The sequence below is a fragment of the Eumetopias jubatus genome, unplaced genomic scaffold (assembly GCF_037043125.1).
Source record: "Eumetopias jubatus isolate StellerSeaLion01/CBP00866 unplaced genomic scaffold, mEumJub1_p1.0 scaffold_9, whole genome shotgun sequence".
In the NCBI taxonomy this organism is placed as follows: domain Eukaryota; kingdom Metazoa; phylum Chordata; class Mammalia; order Carnivora; family Otariidae; genus Eumetopias; species Eumetopias jubatus.
In genome coordinates, this window is record NW_028274815.1 from 50,127,961 (window position 1) to 50,142,523 (window position 14,563).

Here is a 14,563-nt window from a genome sequence, read left to right on the forward strand (position 1 = left end):
GCTGAGCCACCAGGTGCCCAGATATTTGGTTAAACATTATTCTGTATGTCTAGATTAACATCTGATTAACATTTGATCCACAGACTGAGTAAAGCAGATTGCCCTTTCCACTGTGGGCAAGCCTCATCCACTCCATTAAAGGCCTGAATGGAACAAAAAGCTGAGCAAAACAGAATTCACTCTCTCTGCCTGATGGTCTTAAGGCTGGTACATAGGTCTTCTCCTGCCTTTAGACTTGGATTCAGAATAGAACTTACACCATTAGTTCTCGTGGTTCTCAGGCCTTTGGATTCAGACTACAACTATACTATCAGCTCTCCTGGGTATCCAGGCGGCAGATCTTAGAATTCTCAGCAATCACAAGAGCAAATTCCTTAGTGTGTGTGTGTGTGTGTGTGTGTGTGTGTGTGTATAAGTCTCCTCTTGGTTCTGTTTTTCTGGAGAACCCTGTCTAATATACCATCTTTTATTACGCCGCCTGACATTAAAGAGATACACAAAAATGTAAAACAATGCCACTCTTTCAACTAATTTTTTTGTCTTGGAAAATAGTTATTTTTCATTTTAAAAATACATTATTTATGCTAATATATTTATTATTTTAATATTTTTAAATGTTTTAATTTCTAGTAAGCTAAATATCAATATAGATAATCCATATGAACAAAAAATGCTTAAAATACCTATGAAGAATGTAAATGAGTCCTGAGACAAAAAAGAAACTGAAATACTATTCTCTATAATTAAAATTGTTAAAGATCTATTAGAAAAAATGGAATATTAAAGTAATACACCTCTAACTATTTTTGACAGCTAAATCAGAATTTCTCATGCTGCTTATGAAAAGAAAAGTAAGTTTGCCAGTTACACAAGACATACCTGATCAGCCTTAGACCTCCACCGAGCTGTTTTTTCCACAGAGACCACAGTAGTATCAGAAATCTGTGTCCCACTATTGCCTTGATATAGTGGCTGTTGCCATACATGACAGGTCAATGGAAAAACCTGAAAATCAAAAGCAGATTTAAATAGAGTAGTAACAATGGGCGCCTGGGTGGCTCAGTCATTAAGCCTCTGCCTTCGGCTCAGGTCATGATCCCAGGGTCCTGGGATCGAGTCCCATATTGGGCTCCCTGCTCGGCAGGAAGCCTGCTTCTCCCTCTTCCACTCCCCCTGCTTGTGTTCCCGCTCTCGTGCTCTCTCTCTCTCTCTGTCAAATAAATAAATAAAATCTTTAAAAAAAAATAGTAACAAAATCACTGTTATTAAATAATAGTAAACATCTAAACTTTAGCTTATAGTTCTCAGTTTCTAAAGCACTTTCATAAATATATACATACATATATACATATGTGTATATATATAAAACATTTCAACTCCACAACCACTGCCCAAATATATATAAAACATTTCAACTCCACAAGCACTTTCCAAATTTCTACCTTCACTTAAAAATAAAAAAACAGGAGCGCCTGTGACTCAGTTGGTTAAGAATCCGACTCTTCCTTTCAGCTCAGGTCATGACCTTGGGGTCGTAAGATCCAGTCTGGTGTCAGGCTCTGTGCTTAGCGCAGGGTCTGCTTGGGATTCTCTCTCTCCCTCTGCCCACCCCCTCCAGCTGCCCTCGCGCATGCATGCTCTCTCTCCAAAATAAATAAATCTTTAAAAAAATAAAAAAAGAGTCTTAAGGTTATCCAGTTAGAACTCAACGTACTTTCCAATAAACCATGGCAGTTCCTTAACCTCAAAAAATAAAAGCAAGCAGAAACAAGCAAGTTACTTATTTTAAAATCTTACTATTTGAGACACCTAAGAAATGAACTCTAATAATAGGGACTAAAATCAACTCATAGTGGGGACAGTGGGAACAAACATCAGGCTCATTCCGTGAGGTCAAGGGTTAGAGCAGGGCTCCCTCAACTGTGAAAGGCAGCAATAAAAGCTGTGACTACAGCTCAAGGCTGAAGCAATGCAAATGGAAAAGATCCAAGGTAATCAAACAAAAATGAGCTAGGTCAAGTCACCCACTGGTTCAGGGACTGGTTCCTGAGATTTTCTTCAATATTCCTGGACAATAAAAATCCAAAGCTTCAATATAAGACCTCTTTTTTAACAAGCAGCCACAAGGAGCAAAGTAAAGACAACCACAGAAACACCAGGTAGTGAAGGATACATCAAAAGAGAAAACAAAAAAAAACTCCTACTAAAAATGCAATTACAAACTATACTTTGAAAAAACTTTAAAATGAGTATCTCAGATCCTCAAAGATATAAACCCACAATGTCCATTAAAAGGGAAGTTATAAAAGTAAAACAGGCAGTTATAAGCCAAGAAAAGACGAACGCTAACAAAATATTAATAACCACAAATGTGAAAGAGCCTCTGAAGGAAATCCAAGGCCATCAGATTTTTTACAGATTTAAAATACTGTCACTACACTAACAAAACATTTTTACTGAGAGAACTTATAACAATATGTTTTTGGTCACAGAAAGGCCAGCTCATTTAAAATCTATTCAATAACTAAAGAGAGTTCTAAGATATCAATTCTTCCAAGAGGTTTTTCAAATGCATTCTGGCAATCTGAAATCCTTAAATATGTAACAGTACAGCCAATGTTCTGGCACAGTCTACTTTGAGCCCTCCAGGAAAGAATGCCAACATAAATGTTCAAAATGGCTAGTCACTGCAGCTAAATAATGTTGGTTGTGGACCAAGGGGTCTTGCCTTTGAAGAGATGCTTCACAGCAGCTTATAAAAAAGAGAGTTCAATTCATTAGAATATTTGTAGGAAACTAATGAATGATAAAATATTAAGAAACTAGCACTTTGAGAACTAACCCAATGTGTGAGAAAACGAACATTACCCCTCACTTTTATCAGTTTAAAGAAAACCTAAAAATTAAAATTAAATGTTAAAAGAAAAATTCTTATTAAAAAATCCATTCCCCAGACTTCCTATTTTTATCACCTGTTTAGACGTCATCAAGAAAACTAATTTCTAATACATTCCCATATGTCTGATCAACTTTTCCACTATTGCCTCTGAATATAACCCAAATACTTGAAGAAGGATTCTTAAGATGAATGCTTCAAAACTAAGCAGGTGTCATCAGCTCTTCATCTGAAATTAAATGTTTTTTGGTATAAATTAACAGTTTGAAAGAGCCCTTCCCTGAGTAAGTTTTTAATATTAAAGGTCAGTAGTCTTCCAAATATAAGCTGCCTATGAGATAAACACTTAAGATCTAAGAACACATATAGGCTGAAAGAAAAAGGGTGGAAAAGGATATTCCATGCAAATAGTAACCAAAAGAGCACAGGAGTAGCTATTACAAATTCAGACGAAAAAGATTAAAATCACAAAAGGGTCAAATCACCAAGAAGATATAACAATTACAACTATTTATACACACAACCCCAGAGCTCCCAAATCAATGAGGCAAATTTTTAAAGACTGGGAGAAAAAATACACAGCAACACAATATATTAAAAGATTCAATACCTAACTTTCAATAATGCATAAAACCACCATACAGAAGAACAATAAGAAAATAGAGGAACTGAACAACTCTATAGAACAACTGGACCTGGGCGCCTGGGTGGCTCAGTTGGTTAAGCGACTGCCTTCGGCTCAGGTCATGATCCTAGAGTCCCAGGATTGAGTCCCGCATCGGGCTCCCCGCTCAGCGGGGAGTCTGCTTCTCCCTCTGACCCTCTTCCCTCTCGTGCTCTCTATCTCTCATTCTCTCTCTCTCTCAAATAAATAAAATCTTTAAAAAAAAAAAAAGAACAACTGGACCTAACACATATGTATAGAACAATCCACCTAAAAACAGCAAAATATACATTTTTTTAAGTACATATGGAACATTCTTTAGGCTAGATTTATTTATTTATTTTGAACATGTTAGGCCACAAAAGTCTTAACAAACTCAAGAAGACTGACATGCAGTGCCTTTTCCAATCACAATGGAATGAAACCAGAAATCAATAGCACAGAAAAAACTGGAAATTTCCACAAATACACAGAAATTAAACACCACACTCTTTAAAAAACCAATACGACAAACAAGGGAAAATAAAAAAAAACTTTGACACAAATGAATATGAAGATATAAAATAACAGAACTTATGGGATGCAGCAAAAGCAGTGCTAAAGGGAAATTTACAGCTGTAAAGGCATACATTAAAAAAAAAAAAAAAAAGCAAGAGATAGTCCAAGGCGGTGGAGGAGTAGGAGACCTTAGCTTCGTCTGGTCCCAGGAATTCAGCTAGACAGCTATCATATCATTCTGAACACCTGCAAACTCAACCAGAGATCTAAAAAAAGAATAGCTGCAACTCTACAAATAGAAACGAGTCCACTTTCTACAAGACAGAAAGACAAAATGGAAAAAACTCATCTCAAAAAAGAGAACAAGAGGCAGTACTGACTGCCAGGGACCTAATCAGTAAAGATATAAGTAAGATGTCAGAACTAGAGTTCAGAATAATGATTATAAAGATACTACCTGGGGGGCGCCTGGGTGGCTCAGTCATTAAGCATCTGCCTTCGGCTCAGGTCATAGTCCCAGGGTCCTGGGATCGAGCCCCACATCGGGCTCTCTGCTTGGCGGGAAGCCTGCTTCTCCCTCTCCCACTCCCCCTGCTTGTGTTCCCTCTCTCGCTGTGTCTCTCTCTGTCAAATAAATAAAATCTTTAAAAAAAAACAAAAAAAAGATACTACCTGGGCTTGAAAAAGAGCATAGAAGACAGAATCCCTTTCTGGAGAAACTAAAGAACTAAAATCTAATCAAGTCAAAATCAAAAAGGCTATTAATGAGGTGCAATAAAAAATGGAGGCTCTAACTGCTAGGATAAATGAGGCAGAAGAAAGAATTAGTGATATAGAAGACCAAATGATGGAGAATAAAGAAGCTGAGGAAAAGATAAACTACTGGATCACGAAGGTAGAATTCGAGAGATAAGTGATACCATAAAGGAAAATAATACTAGAATTGGGATCCCAGAAGAAGAGAAAAGAAGGACGGGGTAGGAGGTATATTGGAAAAAAGTATAGTAGAGAACTTCCCTAACCTGGGGAAGGAAACAGGCATTCAACTCCAGGAGGCACAGAGAACCCCCCTCGACATCAATAAAAATAGCTCAACACCTTGACATATAACAGTGAAACGTGCAAATCTCAGAGACAAAGCGAAAATCCCGAAAGCAGCTTGGGACAATAACCTATAAGGGTAGAAACACCAGACTGGCAGCAGACCTATCCACAGAGATGTGCCAGGCCAGAAAGGACTGGCATGATATACTCAGAGTGCTAAATGAGAAAAATATGCATCCAAGAATACTTTATCCAGCTAGGAGTCATTCAAAATAGAAGGAGAGTTAAAAAAGCTTCCAGGACAAACAGAAACTAAAAGAATTTGTGTGAGAATGCAAGCTGGTGCAGCCACTCAGGAAAACAGTATGGAGGTTCCTCAAAAAGTTGAAAACAGAGCTACCCTACGACCCAGCAATTGCACTACTAGAGATTTACCCCAAAGATACAAATGTACTAATCCAAAGGGGCACCTGCACCCGAATGTTTATAGCAACAATGTCCACAATAGTCAAACTATGGAAAGAACCCAGACGTTCATCGACAGATGAATGGATAAAGATACACACACACACACACACACACACACACACACACACACACACACACACAATGGAATATTATGCAGCCATCAAAAAAAAAACCAACAACGTGAATAGAACTAGAGGATATCATGTGAAGCAAAATAAGTCAGAGAAAGACAATTATCATATGATCTCACGGATATGTGGAACTTGAGAAACAAGCAGAGGATCATAGGGGAAGAGAAGGAAAAATGAAATAAGATGAAACCAGAGAGGGAGAGAAACCATACGAGACTCTTAATCTCAGGAAACAAACTGAGGGTCGCTGGAGTGGAGGGGGCTGGAGGGAATAGGGTGGCTAAGTGATGGAGACTGGGGAGGGTATATGTTGTAGTGAGCGCTGTGTATTGTGTAAGACTGATGAATCACAGACCTGTACTCATGAAACAAATAGTACATTATATGTTAATAAAGGAGGGCACATGATGTAATGAAAAAAATAAAATAAAATAATTTGTGACCACTAAACCTGCCCTGCAAGAAATATTAAAGGGGATCCTTTAAGCAAAGAGAGAACCCAAAAGTAACAAAGACCAGAAAGGAACAGAGATAATATACAGAAACAGTGACTTTAAAGGTAATACAATGGCACTAAATTCTTATCTTTCAATAGTTATTCTGAATGTAAATAGGCTAAAAGTCCCAATCAAAAGACACAGGGTATCAGACTGGATAAAAAACAAGACTCATCAATATCCTGTCTGCAAGAGACTCATTTTAGACCCAAAGACACCTCCAGATTCAAAGTGAGAGGGTGGAAAACCATTTACCATGTTAATGGACACCAAAAGAAAGCTGGGGTAGCAATCCTTATAGCAGACAAATTAGATTTTAAGCCAAAGACTGTAATAAAAAATGAGGAAAGACGTTATATCATAATTAAAGGGTCTATCCAAAAAGAAGATCTAGCAATTGTAAATATTTATGTCCCTAACATGGGAGCAGCCAATTATATAAACCAATTAATAACAAAATTAAAGAAACACACTGATAGAATAATAATAGGGGACTTTAACACCCTACTCACTGCAATAGATAGATCATCTAAGCAGAAGATCAACAAGGAAACAAGGGCTTTCAGTGACACACTGGACCAGATGGACTTCACAGAAATATTCAGAGCATTCCAACCTAAAGCAACAGAATACACATTCTTCTCTAGTGCACATGGAACATTCTCCAGAATAGATCACATCCTGGATCACAAATCAGGTCTCAACCGGTACCAAAAGACTGGGATCATTCCCTGCATATTTTCAGACCACAATGCTTTGAAACCTGAACTCAATCACAAGAGGAAATTTGGAAACAACTCAAATACATGGAAACTAAAGAGCATCCTACTAAAGAATGAATGGGTCAACCAGGAAATTAAAGAATAACTTTAAAAATTCATGGAAACAAATGAAAATGAAAACACAACTGTTCAAAATCTCTGGGATGCAGCAAACATGGTCCTAAGAGGGAAGTATACAGCAATACAAGCCTTTCTCAAGAAACAAGAAAAGTCTCAAATACACAACTTAACCCTACACCTAAAGGAGCTGGAGAAAGAACAGCAAATAAAGCCTAAACCCAGCAGGAGAAGAGAAATAATAAAGATTAGAGCAGAAATCAATGAAACAGAAACAAAAGAACAGCAGAACAGATCAACGAAACTAGAAGCTGGTTTTTGAAAGAATTTAGATTGATAAACCCCTGGTGAGACTTATCAAAAAGAAAAAGGACCCAAATTAAAAAAAAAAATTATAAATGAAAGAGGAGGGATCGCAACCAACAACACAGAAGAAATACAAACAATTATAAGAATATATTATGAGGAAGGATATGCCAACAAATTAGGCAATCTGGAAGAAATTGATGCATTCCTAGAGACGTATAAACTACTCAAACTGAAACAGGAAGAAAAAGAAAACCTGAACAGACTCATAACCAGCAAGGAAACTGAAGTAGTAATCAAAAATCTCCCAACAAACAAGAGCCCAGGGCAGATGGCTTCCCAAGGGAATTCTAACAAACATTTAAAGAAGAATTAATTCTGAAACTGTTCCAAAAAATCAAAATGGAAGGAAAACTTCCAAACTCTTTCCATGAGTCCAGCATTACCTTGATCCCAAAACCAGACAAAGATCCCACGAAAAAAGGAACATTACAAACCAATTTCCCTGATGAACATGGATGCAAAAATTCTCACCAAGATACTAGCCAGTGGGATCCAACAGTACATTAAAAGGATTATTCACCACGAAAAAAGTGGGATTTATTCCTGGGCTGGAAGGGTGGTTCAACATCCACAAATCAATCAATGTGATACATTACATTAATAAAAGAAAGGACAAGAGCCATATAATCCTCTTAGTAGATGCTGAAAAAGCATTTGACAAAGTACAGCTTCCTTTCTTGATTAAAACTCTTCACAGTGTAGGGGTAGCGGGAACATACCTCAATATCATAAAAGCCATTTACAAAAAGCCCACAGCGAATATCATTCTCAATGGGGAAAAACAGAGCTTTTCCCCTAAGGTCAGAAGCACAGCAGGGATGTCTACAATCACCACTGCTGTTCAACATAGTGCTAGAAGTCCTAGCCTCAGCAATCAGACAACAAAAAGAAATAAAAGGCATCCAAATTGGCAAAGAAGAAGTCAAACTCTCACTCTTCGCAAATGACATGATACTCTATGTGGAAAACCCAAAAGACTCCATTCCAAAATTGCTACAACTCAGTTGCATTTCTATACACTAACAATGAAACAGAAGAAAGAGAAATTAAGGAGTTGATCCCATTTACAATTGCACCCAAAACCATAGGGTATCTAGGAATAAACCTAATCAAAGAGGCAAAGGATCTGTACTCAGAAAACTACAGAACACTCATGAAAAATTGAGGAAGACACAAAGAAATGGAAAAATGTTCCATGTTCAATGACTGGAAGAACAAATATTGTGAATATGTCTATGCTACCTAGAGCAATCTATACATTCAATGCAATCCCTATCAAAATACCATCAACTTTCATCACAGAGCTGGAACAAATAGTCCTAAAATTTGTGTGGAACCAGAAAAGACCCTGAATAGCCAAAGGAATATTGAAAAAGAAAGCCAAAGCTGATGGTATCATAATCCCGGTCTTCAAGCTCTATTACAAAGCTGTAATCATCAAGACAGTATGGTACGGGCACAAAAAGAGACACATAGATCAATGGAACAGAATAGAGAGCCCAGAAATGGACCCTCAACTCTATGGTCAACAAATCTTCGACAAGGCAGGAAAGAATGTCCAATGGAAAAAAGACAGTCTTTTCAACAAATGGTGTTGGGAAAATTGGAGAGCCATATGCAGAAGAATGAAACTGGACCATTTCCTTACATCATACACAAAAATAGACTCAAAATGAATGAAAGACCTAAATGTAAGAAAGGAATCCACCAAAATCCTAGTGGAGAACACAGGCAGCAACCTCTTGACCTTGACCGCAGCAACTTCTTGCTAGACACGTCTCCAAAGGCAAGGGAAACAAAGGCAAAAATGAACTACTGGGACTTCATCAAGATAAAAAGCTTTTGCACAGCAAAGGAAACAGTCAACAAAACCAATAATACATTATATGTTAACTTAAAAATAAATAAATAATAAAAGTTAAAAAAAAAAGAAAAAGAAAAAAATTGAAGCCCCAGATAAAACAGATTTGTTGATCACAATCTGGTTTTACAGGAAATACTAAGGGAAGTTCTTCAGGATGAAAGCAAGTGACACCAGTGAGTAATTCAAATTTATGGAAAACAACAAAAAGAGCCAATCAAAGTAATTTTACAGATAATTGCAAAAGACAGTACAACTGTGTATTTTTTTTCCCTTCTTCCTTTCACTGATTTAAAAAAGCAACTGTATGGGCACCTGAGTGGCTCAATCAGCTGGGAGTCTGCCTTCGGCTCAGATCATTATCTCAGGGTCCTGGGACAGAGTCCTGTGTCAGGTTCCCTGCTCAGCGGGGAATCTGCTTCTCCCTCTCCCTCTGATCTTCCTCCCCACTTGTGCTCTCTCTGTCTCACATAAATAAATAAAATCTTCAAAAAAATAAAAATAAAAAGCAACCATATGAAACAATACATATATATAATTGTATTGTTGGGCTATAAGACAGAAATACATTTGATAATGACAGCACAAAGGAGATAACAGGAATAGAGTCACAATGGAGTAAGGAAATGACACCAGATAATAACACAAAAGGGAAGAAATGAGTGTAAAAAAGGGAAAATAAGGATAATATATATCAGTCTCTACAAATATATAATTGTTATTCTCCCTTCTGCCAGATTCTTCTTGAAGTTTTAACTATAACAATGTATTGTTGAGTATGTAACACATATAGACCCATGCCTCACAGTAATAGCATTTAAAAGGGATAGAGAATGGACCTATATGGGCATAAAGTTTCTATATGTTATTGGAACTAAGTCCTAATGAATCTGAAGCAGATTCTGATAAGTTAATATGCATACTGTCAGCCCTAAAAATAACTCAAGAATTGTAATTTTAAAAAATTAGAATAAGAGAAAATTATCTACTTAATACAAAAGGTGGCAATACAAGAAGGACTAAAGGAACAAAACAGACATGAGACATACAGAAAATAAAAAGTTAAATAGAAATAAATCCAAACATATCAATAACACTAAATGTGAGTGAACTAAATAATCCAATCAAAGGCATATGTTGTGTTAGACTTCATGAAAAAGAAGATTCAACTGTATGCTGTCTATAGGAGACACACTTTAGGCCCAAAAAGACAAACAGGCTGAAAATTAAAGGATAGATAAAAAAGATTTACTCTGCAAATAATAAAAAAGAGGTAAAGTGGCTATAGTAATATCAAGATGAAACATATTAAAACATAATAAAATGCCTAAGAATAAATTTAACCAAGGAGGTAAAAGACTTGGTACTCTGAAAACTATAAAACACTGGGGGCGCCTGGGTGGCTCAGTCCTTAAGCGTTTGCCTTGGGCTCAGGTCATAATCCCAGGGTCCTGGGATCGAGCCCTGCATCGGGCTCCCTGATCCCCAGGAAACCAGCTTCTCCCTCTCCCACTCCCCCTGCTTGTGTTCTCTCTCTCTCACTGTCTCTGTCAAAAAAAATTAAAAAAAAAACTTAAAAAAAAAAAACACTGATGAAAGAAATTGAAGACAACACAAATGGAAAGATATTCCATGCTCATGGATTAGAAGAACCAGTACTGTTAAAATGTCCATACTACCCAAAGAAATCTACAGATTTAATGCACTCCCCATCAAAATATCAGCAACATCTTTCACAGAACTAGAACAAATAATCCTAAAATTTGTATGGAACCACAAAAGACCCCAAACAGCCAAAGCAATCTTGAAAAAGAAAAACAAAACTGGAGGTATCACAATCCCAGATTTCAAGATATACTGCAAAGCTATAAAAATCAAAACAGTATGGTACTGGCACCAAAAAGACCAAAAAACAAAAAACCAACAACAAAAAAAAACAATACATAGATCAATGGAACAAAACAGAGACACCAGAAATAATATAATATTAATAAAAATATAAATCGATTATATGATCAGTTAATGTTTGACAAAGGAGGCAAGAATATCAACAAAGGTGTTGGGAAAACTGGACAGCTACATGCAAAAGAATGAAACTGGACCACTTTCTTACACCATCCACAAATAGTGTATGAAATAGGGGAAGGGGATTAAGAGCATACTAATCGTGAAGAGCACTGAGTAATGTATAGAATTGTTGAATCATTATACTGTACACCTAAAACAGGTGTAATACTGTATATTAACTATACTGGAATTAAAATTTTAAAATATTTTTTTAAAAAACATATTAAAAAAAAGTACTCAAGATAAACAGGAACATTTCACAATGATAAAACAATCTACCAAGAATGCATATTAAAAACCCATATGCACCTCACACCAGAGCCCCCAGTAAAAACTGAAAGAAATGAAGGAAAATGGACAATTCAACAATTAGACTCCAATACTCCATTTTCAAAAAAGTGGATATTCTATAAATGATTTTTTTAAAGATTTTATTTATTTATTTGTCAGAGAGAGAGCATAAGCAGGAGTGGCAGGCAGAGGGAGAAGCAGACTCCCTGCTGAGTGGGGAGCCTGACGCAGGACTCAATCCCAGGACCCCAGGATCATGATCCAAGCCGAAGGCAGCTGCTTAACCAACTGAGCCATCCAGGCGTCCCCTACGAATGATTCTTGGGCATTAAAAAAACAGAGCAAAAGTCAATCACTTTTCCTATATACCAACAATGAACAACCGGAATCTGAAATTTAAAAAAAAATACGATTTACATTAGCATCCCCCAAATTAAAGCACTTAGGTATAAATTTAACCAAATACGTACAAACTCTATATGAGGCAAACTATAAAACTCTGATGAAAGAAATCAAGGAGGAACTAATTACCATGTCCATGGTTTGGAAGACTCAATACTGGTCAATTCCTCTCAACATGATGTATAGATTCAACACAATTCCAATCACAACCAAAATTCTAAGCAAATTATGTTGTGGGTATTGACAAACTGATTTAAAGTTTATAAGGAAAGGCAAAAGACCCAGAACAGCCAACACAAAATTAAAGACAAGGTGGGAGAGCTGATATTACCTGACTTCATGACTCACTATAAAGCTATAGCAATCAAGATCATGTAGTATTGGGCGCCTGGGTGGCTCAGTCATTAAGCATCTGCTTTCAGCTCAGGTCACGATCCCCGGGTCCTGGGATCGAGTCCCACATCTGGCTCCGTGCTCTGCGGGGAGCCTGCTTCTCCCTCTCCCACGCCCCCTGCTTGTGTTCCCTCTCTCCCTGTCTCTCTCTCTCTCTGTCAAATAAATAAATAAAATCTTAAAAAAAAAAAGACAGTGTAGTATTGGCAAAAGAACAAATAGATCACCGTAACACAACAAAGCTCATAAATAGACCCAGATAAATATGGTCAACTAATCTTTGACAGAGAACAAAGGCAATATAATGGAACAAAAACAGTCTTTTTAACAAATGGTGCTGGAACAACTAGACATTCGCAAGCAAAGAAATGAATCTAGATACCGATTTCACATGCTTCACAAAATTTAACTCAAAATCAATCATAGATGTAAACACAAACTTGGAAATTATAAAAACTATAAAACTCATAGAAGATAATATAGGAGAAAACCTAGATGATCTTGGGTATGATGATGAATTTTTAGGCACAACACCAAAGGAACAATCCTTGAAAGAAATAATAAATTGGACTCATTAAAATTAAAAACTTCTGTTCTATGAAAGACAATGTCAAAAGAATGAAAAAACAAGCCAGACTAGGAAAAAATATTTGTAAAAGACATTTGATAAAGGACTATAAACCAAAATATACAACCCTTAAAATTCAATGATACAAAAAACAAACAACCCAATTAGAAAACGGTCAATAGATCTAAACAGATACTTCATCAAAAGAGATATACTTCTGGAAAACAAGAACATGAGAAGATGCTCAACATCATATTATCACTAGGGAACTGTAAATTAAAATAATGAGATCATCACTATACACCTACTAGAATGACCAAAATCCCAAACACTGACGACACCAAATGTGGCTCAGAGTACAGAGTAACAGGAACTCTGATTCATTACTGAATGATGATGGGAATGCAAAAGGGTACAGTCACTTTGGAAGACAGTTTGACAGTTTCTTACAAAACTAAACATACTCTTAGCATACAATCTAGCATTCCCATAAGCCAGAGACTAATCCAGAGCAAGGCATTAACTCTTCAATTGTATGAAGGTTGAGAGAGGTGAGAATGCTGCAGAAAAGTCTGACACTAGCAGAGGATGGTTCATGAGATTTAAGGAAAAAAGCCATCTCCATAACAAAAGTGTAAGGTAAAGCAGCAAGTTCTGATGTAGAAGGTGCAGCAAGTTATCCAGAAGACCTAGCTAAGATAATTAATGAAGGCAGCTATACTAAACAGCAGATTTTCAATGTAGACAAAGCAGCCTTATGTTGGAAAAGATGCTATCTAGGACTTTCATAGCTAGAAAGAAGTCAACACCTGGCTTCAAAGCTTCAAAGGACAGGCTGACTCTAGTTAGGGACTAATGCAGCTGGTGACTTTAAGTTGAAGCCAATGCTCATTTATCATTTTGAAAATCCTAGGGCCTTTAACAATTATGCTAAGTCTGGGATGCCTGGGTGGCTCAGTCGGTTAAGTGTCTGCCTTCGGCTCAGATCATGATCCCAGGGTCCTGGGATCGGGTCCTACATCGGGCTCCTTCCTCAGCAGGGAGCCTGCTTCTCCCTCTGCCTGCCGCTCCCCATGCTTGTACTCTCTCTCTCTCTCTCTCTCCCTCTCTCTGACAAATAAATAAATCAAATCTTAAAAAAAAAAAGAATTATGCTAAATCTCCTCTGCCTGGACTCTATAAGTGAAAACACAAAGCCTGGATGACAGTACATCTATTTACAACATGGTTTAATAAATATTTTAAGCCCACTGTTGGCACTTACTGCTCAGGGAAAAAAAAAAGATTCCTTTCAAAATATTACCACTCATTGACATTGCACCTGCTCACCCAAGACCCTTGATGAAGATGTACAATAAGACTAATGTTTTCATGCCTACTAGCACAACATCCATTCTGCAGCCCATGGATCAAGGAATCATTTGGACTTTCAAGTCTTATTATTAAAGAAACACATTTCATAAGACTATAGCTGCCATAGATAGAGATTCCTCTGATGGATCTGGAAAAACTAAATTGAAAACCTTCTGGAAAGGATTCATCATTCTAGATGACATTAAGAACATTCATGATTCA

At 36.9% G+C, this 14,563-nt stretch overlaps 1 protein-coding gene across 4 annotated transcripts in view; it reads right to left on the reverse strand.

Moving 5' to 3' along the window:
* The window catches only part of ALMS1 (ALMS1 centrosome and basal body associated protein), a 208,625-nt gene that overhangs the window by 180,776 nt on the left and 13,286 nt on the right, over positions 1-14,563 (reverse strand). For all 4 annotated transcript variants that reach the window (XM_088026459.1, XM_028116263.2, XM_088026458.1 and 1 more), the window contains exon 2: positions 880-1,005. In XM_088026459.1, the coding sequence (XP_087882585.1) occupies positions 880-1,005 (126 nt within the window). The remainder of the gene's footprint in view (positions 1-879; positions 1,006-14,563) is intronic.